General features: G+C 43.3%; 1 protein-coding gene across 43 annotated transcripts in view; it reads left to right on the forward strand.

The window, feature by feature from the left end:
- Window positions 1-26,482, forward strand: part of LOC142901788 (protocadherin gamma-A11-like) — a 218,723-nt gene that overhangs the window by 151,214 nt on the left and 41,027 nt on the right. For 2 of the 43 annotated variants that reach the window (XM_076046462.1, XM_076046483.1), the window contains exon 1: window positions 499-2,914. The exons of 29 other annotated variants lie outside the window; for them this stretch is intronic. In XM_076046462.1, the coding sequence (XP_075902577.1) occupies window positions 530-2,914 (2,385 nt within the window). In that variant the 5' untranslated portion in view covers window positions 499-529. Of the gene's footprint in view, window positions 1-498; window positions 2,915-3,708; window positions 6,109-6,753; window positions 9,292-9,643; window positions 12,271-12,486; window positions 15,160-15,198; window positions 18,131-18,349; window positions 20,963-26,482 lie in introns of those variants that run through there. 12 more of the 43 variants (XM_076046465.1, XM_076046486.1, XM_076046448.1 and 9 more) reach the window with 11 other exon arrangements.

Raw genomic sequence — 26,482 nt, forward strand, 5'->3', positions numbered from 1 at the left:
TCAGTCGAATGTTTTCTTTGAAATTATCCTGTTTTAAATATATCATATATAACGTTTCTGTTTTTTTATCTGACCTTTTTTTTTTAAACATGAAAAGGACTTGATCATACACAAAATACAGTTACTCATTTTTCTTCCTTCATACGTGTCCCCTACAATTACATCTGCCGCTGCAGTATTTTGGATGATTGGAATTCATATGTTTTCATTTGATGTTTTGTTCCATAAGGAACCTCATTTCTTCTTGCAATATGTGCCGTTCACTGTTTTGAACAGAAAGGGCCGCTGTTGGTCTGAGTGTGGCAGTCGTCGAGCTGCTGTCTCTCCTCCCACTGAGATTGTGTCATGGTAGACAATAAAACAGACACCGAACGCCTGCCTTGGTTGAAGTGCCCTGGTGTTGATGGTTAGAGGAAGCTGTGGTGTTTTTTTATCGATACATTGGAATACAGCGAGGGACTGTTCGTTCTTTTTCTTTTTTCGGACACCATTTTGTGTTTTAAGAACTGTGGAATATCGCGACTGAACAATGAGACGGCAAGTACTGTTGTTCATCGTCGCCTTCTCCATCACCGCGGTTTCAGGGCAAGTCAGCTACTCTGTTCCTGAGGAAATGGAGAAAGGCTCGTTAGTGTGTAATTTAGCTCAGGATCTGGGATTGAATATTAAAAGACTCAAGTCGGGTCGTGCGCGCATACATTCGGGCGACAGTGCGGAGTATATCGAGCTGGACAGAGAGCGAGGTGTCCTCCTCATCAAGGAGAGAATTGACAGAGAGATGCTGTGCGGAGAAACGACGCCCTGTGCTTTGCATTTGCAGATGATTTTAGAGAATCCTATGGAATTGTTTCGGATCACAATTGAGATCACAGACATAAATGACAATGCTCCGGGATTTGCATCCAACGAGAAACATATCGACATCAGCGAATCAGCCGTCATCGGCTCTAAATTTGTATTGGACAAAGCACTTGATGCAGACATCGGTACGAATGATCTGCAGAGCTATTCCCTCCATCCAACCAATAATTTTGCTTTAAAATTGGAGAATCAAGCAGATGGGGGAATGAAAGTAGAATTGGTTTTACAAAAGGCTCTGGACCGTGAACACCTGGAGCACATTTCACTGTTATTAACTGCAGTAGATGGCGGACAGCCACGTAAATCAGGGACAATGCAGATTACGGTGAACGTGTTAGATGTTAACGACAATCCTCCGATTTTTACTAAGGCTGTTTATAAAGCGACACTGACAGAGAATTCACCGAGGGGGACAAGTGTTATAACTGTTAGCGCGTCTGACAAAGATAAAGGCTCGAATGGAGACGTCACCTACGGCATAACAAAAAGCAAACGTCGCTTATCAGAGCTATTTCAGATAGACAGAATCACAGGTGAGGTCACCTTGATTGGTGAAATAGATTATGAAAAAACAAAAGTTTTTCAAATTGACATTGAAGCTATAGATAACGGAGGACTTTCTGATTCTAGTAAGATACTCATTGATATTACTGATATCAATGACAACAGCCCTCATGTAAAAATGCTCTCTCAGTCTGAAAGCATTTCAGAGGACTCTCCAGAAGATACTGTCATTGCCATGTTTAGTGTTAATGACCCTGATTCTGAAAGAAATGGTGAAGTTAAATGTAAAATCACTGATGATATTCCCTTCAAAATACAAAATAATATGAATGGATTCTATAGCTTAGTGACAGAGATAGCGCTAGACAGAGAGGTTTCCTCCAAGTATAACATAACTGTTAGGTGCTCTGATGAGGGAGTCCCCTCCCTCTCCAGCAGCGTCACTCTCACCTTGCAGATCTCTGACGTCAATGACAACCCACCTGTCTTTGAGAGGAGCTCATATGAGGCCTCCATAGTAGAAAACAACACACCAGGCCTCTCTATATTCACAGTGAAAGCCAGAGACGCTGACTGGAACCAGAATGCCAGAGTGTCTTACATCCTGGAGGACTGCTCTGTTAACGGAGTGCCAGTCTCCTCATATGTGTCTGTCAGTGCTGATAGTGGAGTCATCCACGCAGTGCGCTCTTTTGACTACGAGCAGATCAAAGATTTCCACTTCCGTGTCAAAGCTCAGGATGGAGGCTCTCCTCCTCTCAGCAGCAATGTGACAGTGAAAATCCTGATCCAGGACCAGAACGACAACCCTCCTCAGGTTCTGTACCCGGTCCAGACTGGGGGCTCTGTGGTGTATGAAATGGTTCCTCGTTCAGCAGATGTGGGCTATCTGGTCACCAAAGTGGTGGCTGTTGATGTGGACTCTGGACAGAACGCCTGGCTGTCCTATAAACTGCAGAAGGCCACAGACAGGGCGCTGTTTGAAGTGGGCTTACAGAATGGAGAAATCAGAACTATCCGCCAAGTGTCTGACAAAGATCCAGTCAAACAGATCCTGACTGTGATCGTGGAGGACAATGGACAGCCCTCTCGTTCAGCTACAGTCACTGTCACCGTGGGGGTGGCGGACAGCTTCCCTGAAGCTCTGTCAGAAATGAGTGACTTTGCCCAGGACAAGGAGTACGACGACAACCTGACTTTTTACTTGGTGCTGGCTCTGGCTGTGGTCTCCTTCCTCTTCATCACGTGTGTGGTGGTGATCATCTCAGTCAAAATCTACAGGTGGAGACAGTCTCGCATCCTGTATCACTCCAACCTGCCTGTCATTCCATATTATCCACCACGTTACTCAGACACTCTGGGGACAGGGACTCTCCAGCATGTGTACAACTACGAGGTGTGCAGGACCACTGACTCCAGAAAGAGTGACTGTAAGTTCGGCAGAGCTGGTAGTCAGAACGTGCTGATCATGGATCCCAGTTCTACAGGGACGATGCAGCGGTTGCAGACTGAGAAGAGCCTCCTGGATGAACCAGACTCTCCTCTCGAGGTTAGATGTTAAAAAGTGTATTTTTATTTATTTATTTATTTTTATTTAATTTTTTTGCGACATACCTTTCATTCACTTTTTAGTAACAACTTTTCAGAACCGTGGACAGTGAAAACACATTTTCCGGTCAATGATCCCCTTTCAAGCACATTATTTCCTTTTCTGTCGAATCTTTCTATTCATTATTATTATTATTATTATTATTATTATTATTATTATTATTATTATTATTATTATAGTATGGTAAAAGTTTTCATTTCCTTCAAGTTAGCTTCAGTCGAATGTTTTCTTTGAAATTATCCTGTTTTAAATATATCATATATAACGTTTTTGTTTTTTTATCTGACCTTTTTTTTTAAAACATGAAAAGGACTTGATCATACACAAAATACAGTTACTCATTTTTCTTCCTTCATACGTGTCCCCTACAATTACATCTGCCGCTGCAGTATTTTGGATGATTGGAATTCATATGTTTTCATTTGATGTTTTGTTCCATAATGAACCTCATTTCTTCTTGCAATATGTGCCGTTCACTGTTTTGAACAGAAAGGGCCGCTGTTGGCCTGAGTGTGGCAGTCGTCGAGCTGCTGTCTCTCCTCCCACTGAGATTGTGTCATGGTAGACAATAAAACAGACACCGAACGCCTGTCTTGGTTTGAAGTGGCCTGGTGTTGATGGTTAGAGGAAGCTTTGGTTTTGTTTGTTTTTTATCCATCCATTGGATTACAGCGAGGCACTGTTCGTTCTTTTTCTTTTCTCGGACTCCATTTTGTGTTTTAAGAACTGTGGAATATCGCGACTGAACAATGAGACGGCAAGTACTGTTGTTCATCGTCGCCTTCTCCATCACCGCGGTTTCAGGGCAAGTCAGCTACTCTGTTCCTGAGGAAATGGAGAAAGGCTCGTTAGTGTGTAATTTAGCTCAGGATCTGGGATTGGATATTAAAAGACTCAAGTCGGGTCGAGCGCGCATACATTCGGGCGGCAGTGCGGACTACATCGAGCTGGACAGAGAGCGAGGTGTCCTCCTCATCAAGGAGAGAATTGACAGAGAGATGCTGTGCGGAGAAACGACGCCCTGTGCTTTGCATTTGCAGATGATTTTAGAGAATCCTATGGAATTGTTTCGGATCACAATCGAGATCACAGACATAAATGACAATGCTCCAATCTTTGCGTCCAACGAGAAACGTTTTGAGATCAGCGAATCAGCCGTCATTGGCTCTAAATTTGTATTGGACAAAGCACTTGATGCAGACATCGGTACGAATGATCTGCAGAGCTATTCCCTCCATCCAACCAATAATTTTATTTTAAAATTACAGAATCAAGCAGACGGCGGGATGAAAGTAGAAATGGTCCTGCAAAAGGCTCTGGACCGTGAGCACCAGGAGCACATTTCACTGTTATTAACTGCAGTAGATGGCGGACAGCCGCGTAAATCAGGCACAATGCAGATTACAGTGAACGTGTTAGACGCAAACGACAATGCACCGAGTTTTACTAAGGCTGTTTATAAAGCGACACTGACAGAGAATTCACCGAGGGGGACCAGTGTTATTACTGTTAGCGCGTCTGACAAAGATAAAGGCTCGAATGGAGAAATTGCCTATGAAATTTCAAACAGAAAGCATCTAATATCAGAGCTTTTTCAAATAAATAGAAACACAGGTGAGGTCACCTTGATTGGTGAAATAGATTATGAAAAAACAAAAGTTTTTCAAATTGACATTGAAGCTATAGATAACGGAGGACTTTCTGATTCTAGTAAGATCCACGTTGATATTACTGATGTCAATGACAACAGCCCTCATGTGACAATACTCTCTCAGTCTGAAAGCATTTCAGAGGACTCTCCAGAAGATACTGTCATTACCATGCTAAGTGTTAATGACCCTGATTCTGATAGAAATGGTGAATTGAAGTGTAAAATCACTGATGATATTCCCTTCAAAATACAAAATAATATGAATGGATTTTATAGCTTAGTGACAGAGATAGCGCTAGACAGAGAGGTTGCCTCCAAGTATAACATAACTGTTAGGTGCTCTGATGAGGGAGTCCCCTCCCTCTCCAGCAGCGTCACTCTCACCTTGCAGATCTCTGACGTCAATGACAACCCACCTGTCTTTGAGAGGAGCTCATATGAGGCCTCCATAGTAGAGAACAACGCACCAGGCCTCTCTATATTTGCAGTGAAAGCCAGAGACGCTGACTGGAACCAGAATGCCAGAGTGTCTTACATCCTGGAGGACTCCCCTGTTAACGGAGTGCCAGTCTCCTCATATGTGTCTGTCAGTGCTGATAGTGGAGTCATCCACGCAGTGCGCTCTTTTGACTATGAGCAGATCAAAGATTTCCACTTCCATGTCAAAGCTCAGGATGGAGGCTCTCCTCCTCTCAGCAGCAATGTGACAGTGAAAATCCTGATCCAGGACCAGAACGACAACCCTCCTCAGGTTCTGTATCCGGTCCAGACTGGGGGCTCTGTGGTGTATGAAATGGTTCCTCGTTCAGCAGATGTGGGCTATCTGGTCACCAAAGTGGTGGCTGTTGATGTGGACTCTGGACAGAACGCCTGGCTGTCCTATAAACTGCAGAAGGCCACAGACAGGGCGCTGTTTGAAGTGGGCTTACAGAATGGAGAAATCAGAACTATCCGCCAAGTGTCTGACAAAGATCCAGTCAAACAAATCCTGACTGTGATCGTGGAGGACAACGGACAGCCCTCTCGTTCAGCGACAGTCACTGTCACCGTGGGGGTGGCGGACAGCTTCCCTGAAGCTCTGTCAGAAATGAGTGACTTTGCCCAGGACAAGGAGTACGACGACAACCTGACTTTTTACTTGGTGCTGGCTCTGGCTGTGGTCTCCTTCCTCTTCATCACGTGTGTGGTGGTGATCATCTCAGTCAAAATCTACAGGTGGAGACAGTCTCGAGTCCTGTATCACTCCAACCTGCCAGTCATTCCATATTATCCACCACGTTACTCAGACACTCTGGGGACAGGGACTCTCCAGCATGTGTACAACTACGAGGTGTGCAGGACCACTGACTCCAGAAAGAGTGACTGTAAGTTCGGCAGGGCTGGTAGTCAGAACGTGCTGATCATGGATCCCAGTTCTACAGGGACGATGCAGCGGTTGCAGAGTGAGAAGAGCCTCCTGGATGAACCAGACTCTCCTCTAGAGGTTAGATGATATAAAGACAATTTTTTAATTCATTGTGTTATTTTTTGGGACATACCTTTCATTCACATTTTTAGTAACAACTTTTCAGAACCTTGAACAGTGAAAGCCCTGAACATTTTAATTAACCCCCTTTCAATAACATTATTTCTTTATTATTATTATTATTATTATTATTATTATTATTATTATTATTATTATTATTATTATTATTATATTGTACCACTTTTTGTGATCATTCTGAAGTTAACTTTCGTTGAATGTTTTCTTTGCACTTCTAAAGTTTTCAATTAATTATATTGTCACAATACATTTTTTTTTCTCTTACGAATCAGTTTTTTTTTTACACATCAAAATAATTCTGGATTGTACATAAGATAAAATTCATCATTACTCTTCCACCTCTCGTTTTACCTATCACTGTAATGATACATTTGCACCGGCATGATTTTTATTATTGGAATTATAATGTTTTTGGGGTTGTTTTTTTGGTGCGTTCTGTTCGATAACGAACCTCGTCTCTTACTTGCCGTTCGCTGTTTTGAACAGGAAGGGCCGCTGTTGGCCTGAGTGTGGCAGCTTTCGGCCTGCTGTCTCTCCTCCCATGGAGATTGTGTCATGGTTGACAATAAAACAGACACGAAACGCTTGCGCGAGTTTGAAGTGGCCTGGTGAGACGGTGCTAGCAAGCTGTGGTCTTTTTGATACATCCATTGGAATACAGCGACCCATTTCCTATCCATTTTCTTCTTTCGGATGAAATATTGTGTTTTAAGAACTGTGGAATATCGCGACGAAACAATGAGACGGCAAGTACTGTTGTTCATCGTCGTCTTCTCCCTCACCGCGGTTTCAGGGCAAGTCAGCTACTCTGTTCCTGAGGAAATGGAGAAAGGCTCGTTAGTGTGTAATTTAGCTCAGGATCTGGGATTGGATAGTAAAAGACTCAAATCGGGTCGTGCGCGCATACATTCGGGCGACACTGCGGAGTATATCGAGCTGGACAGAGAGCGAGGTGTCCTCCTCATCACGGAGCGAATTGACAGAGAGATTCTGTGCGGAGAAACGACGCCCTGCGCTTTGCATTTGCAGATGGTTTTAGAGAATCCTATGGAATTGTTTCAGATCACAATCGAGATCACAGACATAAATGACAATGCTCCAATTTTTCGATCCAAAGAGAAACAGTTTGAAATAAGCGAATCAGCCGTCATCGGCTCTAAATTTGTATTGGACAAAGCACTTGATGCAGACATCGGTACGAATGATCTGCAGAGCTATTCCCTCCATCCAACCAATAATTTTGCTTTAAAATTAGAGAATGAGGCAGACGGGGGGATGAAAGTAGAAATGGTCCTGCAAAAGGCTCTGGACCGTGAGCACCAGGAGCACATTTCACTGTTATTAACTGCAGTAGATGGCGGACAGCCACGTAAATCAGGGACAATGCAGATTACGGTGAACGTGTTAGATGCAAACGACAATGCACCGAGTTTTACTAAGGCTGTTTATAAAACGATACTGACAGAGAATTCACCGAGGGGGACCAGTGTTATTACTGTTAGCGCGTCTGACAAAGATAAAGGCTCGAATGGAGACGTCACCTACAGAATTTCAAGTAGCAAGTATCTAATATCAGAGCTTTTTCAGATAGACAGAAACAATGGTGAGGTCACCTTGATTGGTGAAATAGATTATGAAAAAACAAAAGTTTTTCAAATTGACATTGAAGCTATAGATAACGGAGGACTTTCTGATTCTAGTAAGATACTCATTGATATTACTGATGTCAATGACAACAGCCCTCATGTAAAAATGCTCTCTCAGTCTGAAAGCATTTCAGAGGACTCTCCAGAAGATACTGTCATTGCCATGTTTAGTGTTAATGACCCTGATTCTGATAGAAATGGTGAAGTGAAATGTAAAATCACTGATGATATTCCCTTCAAAATACAAAATAACATGAATAGATTCTATAGCTTAGTGACAGAGATAGCGCTAGACAGAGAGGTTGCCTCCAAGTATAACATAACTGTTAGGTGCTCTGATCAGGGAGTCCCCTCCCTCTCCAGCAGCGTCACTCTCACCTTGCAGATCTCTGACATCAATGACAACCCACCTGTCTTTGAGAGGAGCTCATATGAGGCCTCCATAGTAGAAAACAACACACCAGGCCTCTCTATATTCACAATGAAAGCCAGAGACGCTGACTGGAACCAGAATGCCAGAGTGTCTTACATCCTGGAGGACTCCTCTGTTAACGGAGTGCCAGTCTCCTCATATGTGTCTGTCAGTGCTGATAGTGGAGTCATCCACGCAGTGCGCTCTTTTGACTACGAGCAGATCAAAGATTTCCACTTCCGTGTCAAAGCTCAGGATGGAGGATCTCCTCCTCTCAGCAGCAATGTGACAGTGAAAATCCTGATCCAGGACCAGAACGACAACCCTCCTCAGGTTCTGTACCCGGTCCAGACTGGGGGCTCTGTGGTGTATGAAATGGTTTCTCGTTCAGCAGATGTGGGCTATCTGGTCACCAAAGTGGTGGCTGTTGATGTGGATTCTGGACAGAACGCCTGGCTGTCCTATAAACTGCAGAAGGCCACAGACAGGGCGCTGTTTGAAGTGGGCTTACAGAATGGAGAGATCAGAACTATCCGCCAAGTGTCTGACAAAGATCCAGTCAAACAGATCCTGACTGTGATCGTGGAGGACAATGGACAGCCCTCTCGTTCAGCTACAGTCACTGTCACGGTGGGGGTGGCGGACAGCTTCCCTGAAGCTCTGTCAGAAATGAGTGACTTTGCCCAGGACAAGGAGTACGACGACAACCTGACTTTTTACTTGGTGCTGGCTCTGGCTGTGGTCTCTTTCCTCTTCATCACGTGTGTGGTGGTGATCATCTCAGTCAAAATCTACCGGTGGAGACAGTCTCGAGTCCTGTATCACTCCAACCTGCCTGTCATTCCATATTATCCACCACGTTACTCAGACACTCTGGGGACAGGGACTCTCCAGCATGTGTACAACTACGAGGTGTGCAGGACCACTGACTCCAGAAAGAGTGACTGTAAGTTCGGCAGAGCTGGTAGTCAGAATGTGCTGATCATGGATCCCAGTTCTACAGGGACGATGCAGCGGTTACAGAGTGAGAAGAGCATCCTGGATGAACCAGACTCTCCTCTGGAGGTTTGTTTAAAAGTTTTTTGAGAGTCTTCCATAACATTTTAAATGTATCATTATTCTTAACTTTTTCTGAGCTTAGAATGACGTGTTTGGTTTTCAGCACCGTGGACAGAGACAAGTAACTGCTCTCCATGTCTTGTCATCCCTCATCGGCATGATGCTTTGCTCTTATGAGAATTTTTTTATTTTATTTTCGAACCTCTCTTAAACATAGGAAAAGCATTGTCACGTTTTATTAATTTTTAATTATTTTTCTTGATGTGAGATTTTCGTTGAACTGCATATTTATTTGTTCTTTGTTTTTTCCCAAATTTATTTGTACTTCCACGATTTGGACTCTTCGGGCCGCTGTTGCATAGTTCGTTGTCGTTGTTCACTGCTGTCGTCACATTTTTCCGTCATCGTCTGACATGTTATTAAGGTTCAGTCACATAGGAGCACACACTGAGCATGAGACAATAACCACGGATATCGCAAAAGGAATGTTAAATTGTCGATTTATTTTCGAGATCTGGACTCACCGAGGGTTGGATTTCCATCTTTCCTTATTACGAAGCGGAATAATCGAGTTTGCTTTGTCGTGACTGCGGGAACGGAACAATGAAACGGCAAGTCGTGCTGCTTATGGTTGTCCTGATGCTCAGTTCTGTGATGGGGCAGGTTAGCTACTCGATTCCCGAGGAGATGGCTAAAGGCTCTTTAGTCGGTAATATTGTACAAGATTTAGGTTTAGATTTGAAACGGCTTATGTCAGGAAATGCGCGTATTTATTCCGGAGACAGTGTTCAGTATATCGAGCTGAATAGAAACAGAGGAGTCCTCCTCGTCAGACAAAAAATAGACCGAGAAGCGCTATGCAGACAGACGACGCCTTGTGCGTTGCATTTTCAGCTAACCTTGGAAAATCCGTTAGAATTACTTCCGATCACCGTGGAAATAACAGATATTAATGACAATGCTCCAGTATTCACTAAAGACGAGAGGAGGTTTGAAATCAGCGAATCGGCCGTCATCGGCTCCAAGTTCATGTTAGAAAAGGCGATTGATTCTGATATCGGACTGAACGGTTTGCAGAGATATACGTTGAAGCCCACTGATAATTTTATGCTTAAACTGCATGCTCAATCTGATGGCAGCAAGAAAGTAGAAATGATTTTGCAAAAGCCGCTGGACCGAGAGAAACAAGAGCACATCTCTTTAGTTTTGACTGCGGAAGATGGAGGAGAGCCGCAGATGACCGGAACAATGCAGATTCATGTTACGGTACTGGACGCGAATGATAATGCCCCCATTTTCAGTAAACCTGTTTACAAAGCAAGCATTACAGAAAACTCGGCGATAGGAACTCTAGTCACTAAAATCAGTGCGTCTGATGCAGACAAGGGCTCAAACGGGGAAGTGACGTACGTCATAGGGAATAATTTGGCAAGTGTCTCTGCATTATTTCAAATAAGTAGTGACGGCGATGTGATTCTTAATGGGCCAATAGACTATGAAAAAGAGAAAAATTATCATATTGATATTGAAGCAATAGATTCAGGTGGACTCTCAGACTCCAGTAAGATCATAATAGATGTGATTGATGTAAATGACAACAGTCCTGTTCTCAATGTGATATCAAAATCAGGTTCAGTCCCTGAGAACACATCCCTCAAAACTGTAATAGCATTATTAAGTGTCAATGATCCTGATTCTGAGACAAATGGGAAGGTTCACTGTGTGATAAGTGACAACATTCCATTTGAAATTACATTTACAGACAACCATTTCTATAGTTTATTGACAGACAGTGAATTAGACAGAGAAAGAGCCTCTGAGTACAATATAACTGTCACATGCTCTGATGAGGGAGTTCCCTCCCTCTCCAGCAGCGTCACTCTCACCTTACAGATCTCTGACGTCAATGACAACCCACCTCTCTTTGAGAGGAGCTCATATGAGGCCTTCATAGTAGAGAACAACACACCAGGCCTCTCGATATTCACAGTGAAAGCCAGAGACGCTGACTGGAACCAGAATGCCAGAGTGTCTTACATCCTGGAGGACTCCCCTGTTAACGGAGTGCCAGTCTCCTCATATGTGTCTGTCAGTGCTGATAGTGGAGTCATCCACGCAGTGCGCTCTTTTGACTACGAGCAGATCAAAGATTTCCACTTCCGTGTCAAAGCTCAGGATGGAGGCTCTCCTCCTCTCAGCAGCAATGTGACAGTGAAAATCCTGATCCAGGACCAGAACGACAACCCTCCTCAGGTTCTGTATCCGGTCCAGACTGGGGGCTCTGTGGTGTATGAAATGGTTCCTCGTTCAGCAGATGTGGGCTATCTGGTCACCAAAGTGGTGGCTGTTGATGTGGACTCTGGACAGAACGCCTGGCTGTCCTATAAACTGCAGAAGGCCACAGACAGGGCGCTGTTTGAAGTGGGCTTACAGAATGGAGAAATCAGAACTATCCGCCAAGTGTCTGACAAAGATCCAGTCAAACAAATCCTGACTGTGATCGTGGAGGACAACGGACAGCCCTCTCGTTCAGCTACAGTCACTGTCACCGTGGGGGTGGCGGACAGCTTCCCTGAAGCTCTGTCAGAAATGAGTGACTTTGCCCAGGACAAGGAGTACGACGACAACCTGACTTTTTACTTGGTGCTGGCTCTGGCTGTGGTCTCCTTCCTCTTCATCACGTGTGTGGTGGTGATCATCTCAGTCAAAATCTACAGGTGGAGACAGTCTCGCGTCCTGTATCACTCCAACCTGCCAGTCATTCCATATTATCCACCACGTTACTCAGACACTCTGGGGACAGGGACTCTCCAGCATGTGTACAACTACGAGGTGTGCAGGACCACTGACTCCAGAAAGAGTGACTGTAAGTTCGGCAGAGCTGGTAGTCAGAATGTGCTGATCATGGATCCCAGTTCTACAGGGACGATGCAACGGTTACAGAGTGAGAAGAGCATCCTGGATGAACTTGATTCCCCTGTGGAGGTTAGAATGTTGTTGAATTATTAACATCATCAAACTGTTTTTTTTTTAAATGTATTTTATATATTGTCTTGTTATCTTGCAAAAGCAGAAAGAAACCTTTTGATCTCTGACATTTTTCTTTTCAATATCTTGAAGCGTTTCTTTTTATTTAAATTTCCAATAATTCTTCGGATTCTAAACAAAATGCCGTAATTTTGTAATTCTTCCGCACTCTTGCATACCTTCGTCCAGATCTTTCTCTATAACAGTACGTGCGGTTGCAATTGTACGTGTTGAACTCAGAGGGCCGCTGTTGTCTACTTTGTTGCAGTTTTCCCAGCAATACCGTTTCTGTATTTGCTGCGTTTCTGAGAAGAGAGGCACATGCTGCATTGTCTCTTGTCGAAGGACTTACGACGCTAAACAACGATTTCACAGCTTCATATTCTTTGGATTATTGTGATCTCACTCGGGCGGATTTCCGGAGACAGCCTTTTCTGCTTCTGTTTTTTCGAATTTCAAACAATGAGACGGCAAGTATTGCTGCTTCTTTCGATCATCTCGTCTTGTTCAGTGTTCGGACAAGTCAGCTACTCCATTCCCGAAGAAATGGCGAAAGGCTCTGTGGTCGGAAACATCGCCCTTGATTTAGGTTTGGACGTTAAACGACTTAAATTGGGCAACGCCCGTGTTTATTCTGGTGACAGCAGCGAATACATCGAGCTGGACAGCGAAAGGGGACGTCTGCTAATCAGAGAGAGAATAGACAGAGAAGCGCTGTGCGCCGAAACGACACCATGCGCTCTGCATTTTCAGATTGTTTTAGAGAATCCCATGGAATTTTACAGCGTAACAGTCGAAATTACAGACATTAACGATAATGCGCCAGCCTTTGAAAAAAGCGAAATGAAATTCATTATTAGCGAGTCTGCGGTCGTGGGGGCGAAATTCGATCTGGAGAGAGCTGTGGATTCAGACGTTGGTTTAAATGCGCTCCAAGGCTACGTCCTCAAGCCTAGTGATAATTTTTCACTAAAACTTCATAGTCAAGCCGACGGCACTAAGAATGTTGAAATGGTTTTGCAAAAACCTTTAGACAGAGAGAAAAACGAGTTCCTGTCTCTGGCTCTAACGGCTTTTGATGGAGGCGAGCCGCAGATGTCAGGAACAATGCAAATTCTCATCACGGTTTTAGACGCAAATGATAATGCACCAGTTTTTACACAGTCTGTCTATAAAGGCACTGTTGCTGAAAATGCTGAGAAGGGAACGATCGTAACGACAGTGAGTGCTTCAGATGCTGATCATGGTTTGAATGGCAAAATATCATATTCAATCGCAAATACATTAGATGACGTTAGAAATATATTTAACGTAAACAAGGACAACGGTGTGGTCACTTTGATCGGGCGTGTAGATTATGAAAAGAAAAGATTGTTTCAAATTAATGTACGTGCCAGAGATAATGGTGGACTAACGGATTCTTGCAAAGTGATCGTTGACGTGGTCGATATAAATGACAATGCACCTACGATTAAAATTATGTCCAAATCTACAACTATATCAGAAAATTCCAATCCAAACACAGTTGTTACAATGATTAACATTCAAGACCCAGACTCTGGTGATAATGGCAAAGTTCAGTGTTTTATAAATGAGAATATCCCCTTTGTATTGAAATCGACATCAAATAATTTCTTCAGTTTAGTGACAGACAGTGAATTAGACAGAGAGAGAGCATGTGATTATAATATAACTGTCACGTGCTCTGATGAGGGAGTCCCCTCCCTCTCCAGCAGCGTCACTCTCACCTTACAGATCTCTGACGTAAATGACAACCCACCTGTCTTTGAGAGGAGCTCATATGAGGCCTCCATAGTAGAGAACAACACACCAGGCCTCTCTATATTCACAGTGAAAGCCAGAGACGCTGACTGGAACCAGAATGCCAGAGTGTCTTACATCCTGGAGGACTCCCCTGTTAACGGAGTGCCAGTCTCCTCATATGTGTCTGTCAGTGCTGATAGTGGAGTCATCCACGCAGTGCGCTCTTTTGACTACGAGCAGATCAAAGATTTCCACTTCCGTGTCAAAGCTCAGGATGGAGGCTCTCCTCCTCTCAGCAGCAATGTGACAGTGAAAATCCTGATCCAGGACCAGAACGACAACCCTCCTCAGGTTCTGTACCCGGTCCAGACTGGGGGCTCTGTGGTGTATGAAATGGTTCCTCGTTCAGCAGATGTGGGCTATCTGGTCACCAAAGTGGTGGCTGTTGATGTGGACTCTGGACAGAACGCCTGGCTGTCCTATAAACTTCAGAAGGCCACAGACAGGGCGCTGTTTGAAGTGGGCTTACAGAATGGAGAAATCAGAACTATCCGCCAAGTGTCTGACAAAGATCCAGTCAAACAAATCCTGACTGTGATCGTGGAGGACAACGGACAGCCCTCTCGTTCAGCGACAGTCACTGTCACCGTGGGGGTGGCGGACAGCTTCCCTGAAGCTCTGTCAGAAATGAGTGACTTTGCCCAGGACAAGGAGTACGACGACAACCTGACTTTTTACTTGGTGCTGGCTCTGGCTGTGGTCTCCTTCCTCTTCATCACGTGTGTGGTGGTGATCATCTCAGTCAAAATCTACAGGTGGAGACAGTCTCGAGTCCTGTATCACTCCAACCTGCCAGTCATTCCATATTATCCACCACGTTACTCAGACACCTTGGGGACAGGGACTCTCCAGCATGTGTACAACTACGAGGTGTGCAGGACCACTGACTCCAGAAAGAGTGACTGTAAGTTTGGCAGAGCTGGTAGTCAGAACGTGCTGATCATGGATCCCAGTTCTACAGGGACGATGCAGCGATTACAGAGTGAGAAGAGCATCCTGGATGAACCAGACTCTCCTCTAGAGGTTAGATTCTTTCAGCTCTTTCATCTCCTACTTAGTTTTCTCCTTATATCACATTCTTTTTCTTTTCAGCACCATGGAGAGCAACATATGCGCCTTTTCAATTGTCATTCAGTATTGTTTTTGTTTGTTTCTATTCACTATTTAACCAGTTCATTTCAGTTGAACACTAATACTTTCCAAATAACCTATATTTAGAAATATCAGTAAACCATGTTTTATTTTTATTTTTTTCATGAACAGTCTCATCTAATACAATCAAGCAGCCACATTTTTTTCTCTCAGTTTTTTCCTGTTCTGCTGCTACCGTCGCCTGGCGGTATTTTTTCCACTTGCAATTTTACATTTTAGACTCAGAGTGCCGCTGTTGACTAGTCCGTTTCATATTTTCCCCCGCAGACACTATGTTCCACCCATTTAGATTTTCAAGAGGCGAAAGATAGCACAGCGCCAGGAAATTACCGAACGACCCGAACAAAGAGGATGCATTGCTTTCAGGAATATTTTTTTGGTTAAACTGCGCTGACCGAGAAAAGGATTACAGTGATTCAACAGTCATAGTTGGTTTACGTGCACATTGGACAGAACAATGAGAGGGCAAGTACTGTTGTTTTTCTTGCTTCTCGCTGTCAGGTCGGTGGTCTGTCAGGTCAGCTATTCGATTCCCGAGGAAATGCCAAAAGGATCTCTCGTGGGTAATATAGCGAAAGACTTTGGTTTGGATGTTAAAAGACTGAAATCGGGGAAAGCTCGGATTTTCACACGAGACAGCGACGGGTTTATTGAGTTGAATAACGAGAGAGGAGTCCTGCTCATCAAAGACAGAATAGACAGGGAGGCGCTATGCGGACCAACGACACCGTGCGCTTTGCATTTTCAGATTATATTAGAAAATCCGATGGAATTTTACAGCGTAACTATTGAGATCACGGACATTAATGATAATCGCCCGTCTTTTGAAAAGAGTGACGTCAAATTTAAAATCAGTGAGTCTGCTGTGAGCGGAGCTAAATTCATACTGGACCGTGCCGTTGATGCAGACGTTGGCTCGAATGGATTGCAAACGTATAAACTCGAACCTGCGGACAATTTTGTTGTGAAGTTGCACGAACAGGCAGATGGCACGAAGAATGTTGAGATGATATTGAAAAAGAACCTCGATAGAGAAAAAAATGAACACATATTTCTCGTTCTGACTGCGATAGACGGAGGAGAGCCGCAGATGACCGGGACAATGCAGATTCTGATCACTGTTTTAGATGTCAATGATAACGCTCCTGTTTTTACGCAACCTATTTATAAGGCCTCAATAAAAGAAAATTCGCCATCGGGTACAATTGTAGCAACTGTGACGGCAACGGATGCAGATGACGGACCAAACGGAAAAGTTACATACTCCATATCAAATATACTTGATCATGCTCATGGATTATTTGAAATAGATGAAGAAAGTGGAGAAATCCAACTAAAGGGAAAGGTTGACTACGAGAAATCGCGAACGTTTCAAATAAATATTCGAGCAAGTGACGATGGGGGACTTGTCGACTCGTGTAAATTAATTATCGAAGTTGTTGACATGAATGACAACAAACCTGATATACATATTATGTCGAAATCAAACTTAATATCAGAAGATGCCAAGCCTGGCACTGTGGTGACAATGATAAATGTTGAAGACTCGGACTCGGGTGACAACGGCATGGTCCAGTGCAGAATAAATGAAAATATTCCATTTGACATGAAGTCTACATCTGGCGGTTTTTATAGTTTATTGACAGACAGTGAATTAGACAGAGAGAGCGCAGCTGAGTACAATATAACTGTCACGTGCTCTGATGAGGGAGTCCCCTCCCTATCCAGCAGCGTCACTCTCACCTTGCAGATCTCTGACGTCAATGACAACCCACCTGTCTTTGAGAGGAGCTCATATGAGGCCTCCATTGTAGAAAACAACACACCAGGCCTCTCTATATTCACAGTGAAAGCCAGAGACGCTGACTGGAACCAGAATGCCAGAGTGTCTTACATTCTGGAGGACTCCTCTGTTAATGGAGTGCCAGTCTCCTCATATGTGTCTGTCAGTGCTGATAGTGGAGTCATCCACGCAGTGCGCTCTTTTGACTACGAGCAGATCAAAGATTTCCACTTCCGTGTCAAAGCTCAGGATGGAGGCTCTCCTCCTCTCAGCAGCAATGTGACAGTGAAAATCCTGATCCAGGACCAGAACGACAACCCTCCTCAGGTTCTGTATCCGGTCCAGACTGGGGGCTCTGTGGTGTATGAAATGGTTCCTCGTTCAGCAGATGTGGGCTATCTGGTCACCAAAGTGGTGGCTGTTGATGTGGACTCTGGACAGAACGCCTGGCTGTCCTATAAACTGCAGAAGGCCACAGACAGGGCGCTGTTTGAAGTGGGCTCACAGAATGGAGAAGTCAGAACTATCCGCCAAGTGTCTGACAAAGATCCAGTCAAACAAATCCTGACTGTGATCGTGGAGGACAATGGACAGCCCTCTCGTTCAGCTACAGTCACTGTCACCGTGGGGGTGGCGGACAGCTTCCCTGAAGCTCTGTCAGAAATGAGTGACTTTGCCCAGGACAAGGAGTACGACGACAACCTGACTTTTTACTTGGTGCTGGCTCTGGCTGTGGTCTCCTTCCTCTTCATCACGTGTGTGGTGGTGATCATCTCAGTCAAAATCTACAGGTGGAGACAGTCTCGAGTCCTGTATCACTCCAACCTGCCAGTCATTCCATATTATCCACCACGTTACTCAGACACTCTGGGGACAGGGACTCTCCAGCATGTGTACAACTACGAGGTGTGCAGGACCACTGACTCCAGAAAGAGTGACTGTAAGTTCGGCAGAGCTGGTAGTCAGAATGTGCTGATCATGGATCCCAGTTCTACAGGGACGATGCAGCGGTTACAGAGTGAAAAGAGCATCCTGGACGAACTTGATTCCCCTGTGGAGGTTAGAACATTGTTGCATTATTGACATTTATCAAACTGTTTTGTCTGTTTTGTTGTTCGGTTTGTTTGTTTTGTTTTGTTACCTTAGGAAAGCCATAGGAATGACTTAACATGAAAAAAATCCAAACATCTATCCATCTATCTATCTATCTATCTATTTATCTATCTGTCTGTCTGTCTGTCCGTCTGTCCGTCTTTTTTTTTTTAAGTTGTTGTCGCCTGCAGTTTTCGTTTTTGTCTCTAAGTGCCGCTGTTGGTTTAGTATGAAGAATACGTCTTTTTCCCTTAGTGGAGTCATTCTGTCTCTCGGGCACGCGGTTCCAGCTGTATTTTAATCGTAGCGGTGCTATAGCCATCTTGACAAATATATGCTGGATGTTTCCGTAGTGGTTCGACCTCTGCTGGGTTTTTATCAGAAACCTTCGTCGCGATGGCGCTCCTTCGTTGTGTGGATAAAAAAATCAGTTGGTTGCCGTTGCTTCTCTGCATTTTCGTCGCAGACATCGCGCACGGGCAAGTACGTTATTCTATACCCGAAGAGATGGCGACAGGCTCTGTGTTCGGGAATATCATTCAGGATCTTGGCTTGGATCTGAAGAGGCTGAAATCAGGGCGGGCGAGGATATTTACCGAGGACGGCAGTGAGTACATCGGCCTGAATGCGGAAAAGGGAACTCTGGTTGTGGCCAAAAGGATTGATAGAGAGGAACTGTGCAAGCAAGTCTCTCCCTGTTCCCTGCATTTCCAAATTATCCTTGAAAATCCGATGGAGTTGCACAGAATCGATGTAGAAATAACTGACATTAACGACAATGCGCCAAATTTCCCCAAAAAGGAGTATAGTTTTCAGGTTAGTGAATCTGCCTCACCCGGTGCTCGATATTCGCTTGAGAGTGCCAGAGACCCCGATGTGGCGCAAAACACCGTTCAATCGTACAAGCTCAACCCAACAGATAATTTCAAATTAAATGTTGTTTCGCGGTCTGACGGAACAAAGTATATTGAAATGGTACTTCACACGCCACTCGATCGAGAACAACAAGATGAGCATAAATTAATTCTGACGGCATCTGACGGAGGGAACCCGCAGAAATCTGGTTCTGTTAAAATTAATGTCGCTGTGCTGGATGCAAATGACAACGCACCCGTGTTCAGTCAGTCTGTTTACAGAGTCACAGTTCCCGAAAACGCGTCCAGAGGTACTGTCATATTAACAGTCAGTGCAACAGATAATGACAAGGGAGCAAACAAAGACGTGATGTATTCTTTCTCTCATCAAAGTGATAGTGCGTCATCCCTCTTTAATATGGACCCTAACACTGGTGAACTGACCGTAAGTGGTTTGTTAGATTACGAAAAAAATAAATACTATGAGATAGATATCGAGGCTGCAGACAAAGGAGGTCTAGCAGACACTAGTAAAGTTCTAATTGAGGTAACTGATCTCAATGACAATGCTCCTGTTATTAGCATAATTTCCTTTTCCAGTCCAGTACCAGAAGACTCCGCCCCAGAGACTGTAATAGCAATGCTCAACATTAAAGATTTAGATTCAGGTAAAAACGGGCAAGTCAGATGTTTTATTAGCAATGATTTGCCTTTTAAAATTAAGCCATCATCAATAAATTTTTATAGTTTGATCTCTGACGATGTTTTGGATCGTGAAACGGTTCCAGAATACAATATAACGATCACAGCGGTGGACGAAGGATCTCCTCCTCTTTCTAGCAACAAAACTATTAGTTTAAGAATATCTGATGTTAACGACCATGCACCAATATTCCCACAGGCATTCATGACAGCTTCCATAACTGAAAATAACTCACCTGGTATGTCAGTCATCTCTGTCAAAGCCAGAGACATTGACTCGGGGAACAATGCACGCATTTCCTATTTCCTTGAAGATAACCAAGTTAATGGAATGACAGCCTCAGCTTATTTTTCAGTGAATGCAGAGAGCGGAGAAATACTTGCTTTACGTTCCTTTGACTATGAGCAGACAAAAGAGTTTCATATTCGTGTCAAAGCCCAGGATGGAGGCTCTCCTCCTCTCAGCAGCAATGTGACAGTGAAAATCCTGATCCAGGACCAGAACGACAACCCTCCTCAGGTTCTGTATCCGGTCCAGACTGGGGCCTCTGTGGTGTATGAAATGGTTCCTCGTTCAGCAGATGTGGGCTATCTGGTCACCAAAGTGGTGGCTGTTGATGTGGACTCTGGACAGAACGCCTGGCTGTCCTATAAACTTCAGAAGGCCACAGACAGGGCGCTGTTTGAAGTGGGCTTACAGAATGGAGAAATCAGAACTATCCGCCAAGTGTCTGACAAAGATCCAGTCAAACAAATCCTGACTGTGATTGTGGAGGACAACGGACAGCCCTCTCGTTCAGCTACAGTCACTGTCACTGTGGGGGTGGCGGACAGCTTCCCTGAAGCTCTGTCAGAAATGAGTGACTTTGCCCAGGACAAGGAGTACGACGACAACCTGACTTTTTACTTGGTGCTGGCTCTGGCTGTGGTCTCCTTCCTCTTCATCATGTGTGTGGTGGTGATCATCTCAGTCAAAATCTACAGGTGGAGGCAAGAACGTGTGTTTTATAAATCCAGTGGAAATCTCCCTGTGATTCCATATTATCCACCCCTTTACGCGGACATAGGAGGAACCGGGACACTGAAGCAGGCGTTTAGTTATGAGGTGTACGGAACCACTGACTCCAGAAAGAGTGATAGAAAGTGCTCACAGCCTTTCAGTCAGAGCACACTCAATGTTGATCTTGGTGCCACAAGGACAGTGCCAAGACATAAGCCAGAATCAGAGACCATGCTCACAGAGGTGAGATTATCCTCCTCCCTTTTTTTGTTTATTCACCATCTCAATATAACATTTGTGTGATTGCGGATAAATGTGTCTGGGATATTGAGGGAACACTGGGAACACTGGGATGACATTGAGCATTTTATTTTCCTTTTTTGTCAGTGTTTCACTGAATATCTATACAATTTGGTGTTCTATCAAATTTGGAAAGCGCAATTCTGTCTGGAATCTTTTCCATGCTGTGTTTTGCTGAAAACTTCCCTTGTTGTGTTTTCTTCCATCAGTTTAAATTTCACAATAATGCAGAGTCTTCCTCAGATATTATCCTTAGTGTTTGCAAAAAAAAAAGTGAAATGTATGTATTTTGCTCATGTGACGTAGAGACCAGAAAAGAGTGCTATCATCCACACTGAAGCTTTGCCTTATTTCTCCCACACAGAGACAGTCAGGCACTCAGCGTGCTACTTTTCACTGACCTAGATCCCCTCATAACATGCTGCAATCATAGGGCTCAAGCCTACATTACATATAATACAAAAAATGAGAACAGGGAATATTACAAGCAGATTATAACAAGCAATGCTGCTATGGCTTGATTTTAAAATCAGTGGTGATATTATTGACCCAGTGGTTGAAATTGTGCTATAGAGCAGAGCTGAGGACAGTTGCTGCCGGTGTTCGTGTGATGAGGATGAGGCAGAGAAGCGAGAGTGTTTGCGAGGAGCAGAGAGGAAGCGGGGGAGGGGAGGAAGCACGTGGTTGACATGCACAGTCTCTCTCCTCCCCGTGCAGCATTGGTGTTAGTGATGCAGGGCAGCCATTTTGATGTGCAGCCTCTCTTTGTTTCCACAGGTTTAGGCTTTTAGGGAGGCTGTGTTGGCATCAGGCAGAGGAAACAGCATGCAGGACATATTTTAGAGGGAAAATACATTTATTAGATCCCATAAGACGGACTGAAACGAACGGGAGGAGACACCGTGATTGACATTTCTTATGTAACAAAAAAAAAAAAAAACACAAAGACTACAAGGGATGGAGACAGTATTTTAACAGAAAAGCAACTGGAAACAAATCTTATTTAATTGCAATTTTGACTGTAAATTCTGTCTGTCTTGTCTGTCCGCCTCCTGTCTGACTTCCGACCTGCAGGGCTCATAACTTGGGCAGGACAAAGGGCAGAGAGTTGTCTTCTAAAATAACAACAGAAGATGTATCTATGAGCATGCTTGTTTATTATGAGTTTTCCTTTATATTGAGTGAACATTTAGTTGATCCTAGCTTGCATCAGTGATGATGTATAATGATTTTCAGATTCTTCTGCGACATGGTAGAGGAGTGTCATGAGTCTGCTACGGCTGCTCAGTGAGAGGTGGCGTAACAGCAGTGAAAATTTGATATGCAGGCTGTGAACATGTGAAAGTAAAAGCTACAATCGCCGAATAAGATGTGCCTATCATTCCTGTTTCTAACTGGCATTTTGTTGTTGTTGTCGTCGTCGTCTTTTTTTTAATTTTGCTCATGGCTAATGGCTTGGGTCTCTTTTCCTGAGAGCTACAGCTTTTTGAAGGAAGTTTCTCCACAGGGGTCAAGCTCAAAGGAAACAACTTGCTTCCGAGCAGCTAAATGATCCAGTCTGCCTCGCAACCTGCAACTCTTTAAGCATGTTGTTGTTTGGTCTAACAAACTTACCTTGGAGCTGTCACCTTTAATTTTGGAGTCTCCACAAAGCCCCAATTATCGCTTTGCTAAACTCGTTACCGACCACAACACCCTAATCCTGCGCAGCAGCTCCTGGTTCCCACTGGCCCGCACTCTCAGATGTCTCGTCTTCCCAGCCGAGTGGTCTGGCGTGCAGCTGCATGGCCATGTGTGCGCCTGTGGCCCCCGACGCATTGTGACCATTTAGGCTCCCACCGTCTGTGTTTACAAGCAATATCAAGATCTGTGTGACTCATTTCCCACCTGTGGGAAGATTTTGACAAGAGTAAATGCTTTTGTAGTACCTATTTTGGAGAACAACATATATCACACCCAAGAGTGATAACTGCATGATTAAATGTTAAAGCTGTCTGTTTATAATTCTGTATTTTGTTGATTTGCTGTGGCCTATCAGTGTGCTCTAGAAAGAAGCTGGATAACTTATTTATTTCTCTGCAAGATAACTACATAGAAGTCCTTGGGCAAGAAGGCATACTGTAGTGCATGGAGAGTGATGCCTCTAATTTCCCTCATTTCCCCTCAGGATTTAACCATCATTTTCACATTGTGTTAATGGTCTTTTGTTTTGTTTTTTGTCAGTGTGTATTTTCCATAACAAAGTGTGGCATTGCACTGGCTGATATTCTGGAATTGATGCATGCATGCTTCAGCTCCTTAATTGTTCCCAAGATGCTTCTGTGACTTCAGTGAGAGCATTGTAGTTGAACAGTTTTTATTATTTATGTTATTAATGTTGACAGTGCTTTGCCAAATACATCGAAAAAGTCACTTTCACATAATAAGGGCTGATCTTTTAGAATTCTAGTTGTTTTATCTCACTTTCATTGATACATTCTAATGACCCAAAATATGTTTGTTTTTGGTTCCTTTATTTCTTTATTTAAGGCATCATGTATTCAGTTACCCTATTTCATCTTGTGCCACACTGCAGCTACTGGAATAAAGCTGGAGGTAGAATGTCACTTTTCAGCAGGCTATATTTGTTTCCAGCAGTCTTTCTTTATCCTCCTGAACTCATTTTCTGCAGTCCTCCCCTCCCCCTCTCCAGCTGAACCTCTGCGCTGCAGTGAGGGATGGAAAGAAAGACAGGGGAGATTGCTCGCTGTAGGACATTTTCTCCAGCCTATTAAAAGCCAGTTCACACTGTGCAGCATGATTTCATCCCTGTATAGGGTAGAACGGAAGGAAACAAAATGTCCTCTTAGTTATGTTATTCATTTTTGTTTCTTTGCTTCACCACTCTGGCTGTGAACCTCATTTTTTCACAGTTCAGAAAAACAGCATTGGTCCTTTGCTTGTCCTGCACTGCATCCTCTGATTTACCCTCTGTTGCTTATGTGGCACCATTGTCAGCTCACAGGAAGCAGGGTGGGATGCGAGCGAGGTGGGATGCGAGCGAGGTGGGATGTGTTACCATAGCAACAAGCTGAGTCATTGGCAGGACTGTACCATTCTGGTGGTCCACACTGGGTGTCGGCAGCAGATGCAGCCATTGAGCTGTGAGGGCTGTGTTGCTGTTCTTGTTGCTGGGGTGAAGGAAACACCCCCCTGGTTGAGACAAAGAGGTGCAGCATCCCTGGATCTGGGTGGATGGTGATGAAGAAGGGGAGGGGTGGAAATGATGGTCATGGCGGCTTTATTTTGTTGTAATCTATGCTGCCCTATTTGTTGTGTTATTTTTTGTTATCACATTTGTTTGAAGCACAAGCAATCGTTCAGTATGTTGCACATTTTCTGCTTGTTTTCTCGGCCATGTTCATTTTTGGTTGTATCTGTTATTTTTGGAATAACAATCTGACCCTCCTCTTCTTTGAATTTGTTCTCAACCATGATGTGTGCACAATACTCTGGTGGATTCGAATTACAGCGCTCTATTTACCTACCACTGCGGTTGCCGTTTTGCTTTGTCGAAGCAACTTGCGTTTTTCTCTCACATAGATACTCAAACACACTTCTGCTGTTGTGACAATCAGGGTCACAGAGAGAAAGGATCTCATTAATAAGGCATGGATTTGTCTGAGTGCTTCGCCTTGAGGCCCCCTGCTGTTGCAATCAGGGTAGTGACGCTGTCCCAGCAGTGCAGTATTTTTGGTTGTGATTTATCCTGGTCAAAAGAAAAAAAAATGGGGGCGTGGGGAGGGTGGAGTATCCAAGTGTCTTGTTTTTATGACAAATATTTCCTGACACTTTATGATTTGGACTGTGATTGTTTGTTCATGGCCAGTAGTATATTTTAACATAACAATTAAAAGATGCTCTCTTACAATGGCACACTGAGGAAGACTGAGTCGAAACTCGTCTGTGTTTGTTGGTGTTGTGCCTGCCAGTCAGGAAAAAAAAATTGACACTTGAGTGCTGGTGGCCTTTTCAAATTTTTTGAGAGTTTAACCTGGGCCTTGTTTTGAGTTTTAGATAATGCTTGTTTTCTTACTTTCTTTTCTTACAATGGACAATGTGTAGTTCAGATAAAGTTGAAATTATGATATAATCTGCTTTGTCTTGTTTTTTTAATCATTATTTCCAAGATCTTCCAATTTTTATCCCTTTTTAAATATCCATAAATATGCAGTTACACATTTCAGTCTTGTTAAAGAAAATATATTATTTTTTTTATCAATAGTGATTATTTAATCATATCTTTGTATTTTGAGGCCTAATGATTACAAAAGCACGTCTACCTATTTTGTAGATTGTCATCTACTATCTATTATCTATCTGTCTGTCTGTCTGTCTGTCTGTCTGTCTGTCTGTCTATCTATTTGACCTTCACGTTTTTGGCTGATTTACTTGTGAAACTATTCTGAAGAAAATATCTTGTATTTTATTTTCTTGACCCCCATTTATTATTTTTTATTTTCCTTTGATGTAACTTCTATTATTACACTGACTGGAAGCTTACACAGATACATAACAAAACGACATAACATTTTTTTCACAGCAACATCTATCTATCTATCTATCTATCTATCTATCTATCTGACCTTCACGTTTTTGGACGATTTAATTGTGAAACTATTCTGAAGAAACTATATTGTATTTTATTTTCTTGACCCCCATTCATTTATTTATTTATTTTCTTTTGCTGTAACTTCTATTATCACACTGACTGGAAGCTTACACAGATACATATCAAAACGACATAATATTATTTTCACATTTTTAAATGTCTCCTATTGTTCACATTGACAGAAACACATTAGCCTTTTTTCGAATTTAATCATGGATGACAAGTATATATAATAATCCTTCCACAATTATTTACTACACATATTTACAATCATACTTCTTGTGATCCTCAAGGTAAGTACTTGTTTCTGGATTTCCCCCAAGCCAAAGTGAGCATGTTGACCACCGAACTAACTGGCTATCCTCTGTGTCCTCTTTTCTTCTCTTTCATGTGTGCCGTCTGTTTCCTGTTGCCACTCCTGTTTCTACCTCTTCACCTGCAAAATCCTGACTCACCAAATAAGGTAAGAAAGACATTTGATCTTCATCACAACACAGCTTTATAGTACACAGCTTAATAAATGTCATACTAAAACATATGGTCCATTTGACACATTATAAACTGGCATAAATTTTGGGAACATAATCACATTTCTACAAGTGACACATCTGTTCTCAAACCTTCTAAAACATCAATATCCAAAGATTGATGACTTGATTAGATATTGATGGACACAGATTGTAGGTTACATACTTCTCACAGTGTGGCTCAAACTAACATTTATATTTCACCTTTAAAAAAAAGGAATATCTTAATATTGAAGCTGACATAAATGAAAATATAAACGGGTGTACTCTGTTTTAATGTAGTAA

Source organism: Nelusetta ayraudi, unplaced genomic scaffold (genome assembly GCF_046127955.1).
Source record: "Nelusetta ayraudi isolate G7.1 ecotype Tasmania unplaced genomic scaffold, CSIRO-AGI_Nayr_v1 ptg000090l, whole genome shotgun sequence".
Classification (NCBI taxonomy): domain Eukaryota; kingdom Metazoa; phylum Chordata; class Actinopteri; order Tetraodontiformes; family Monacanthidae; genus Nelusetta; species Nelusetta ayraudi.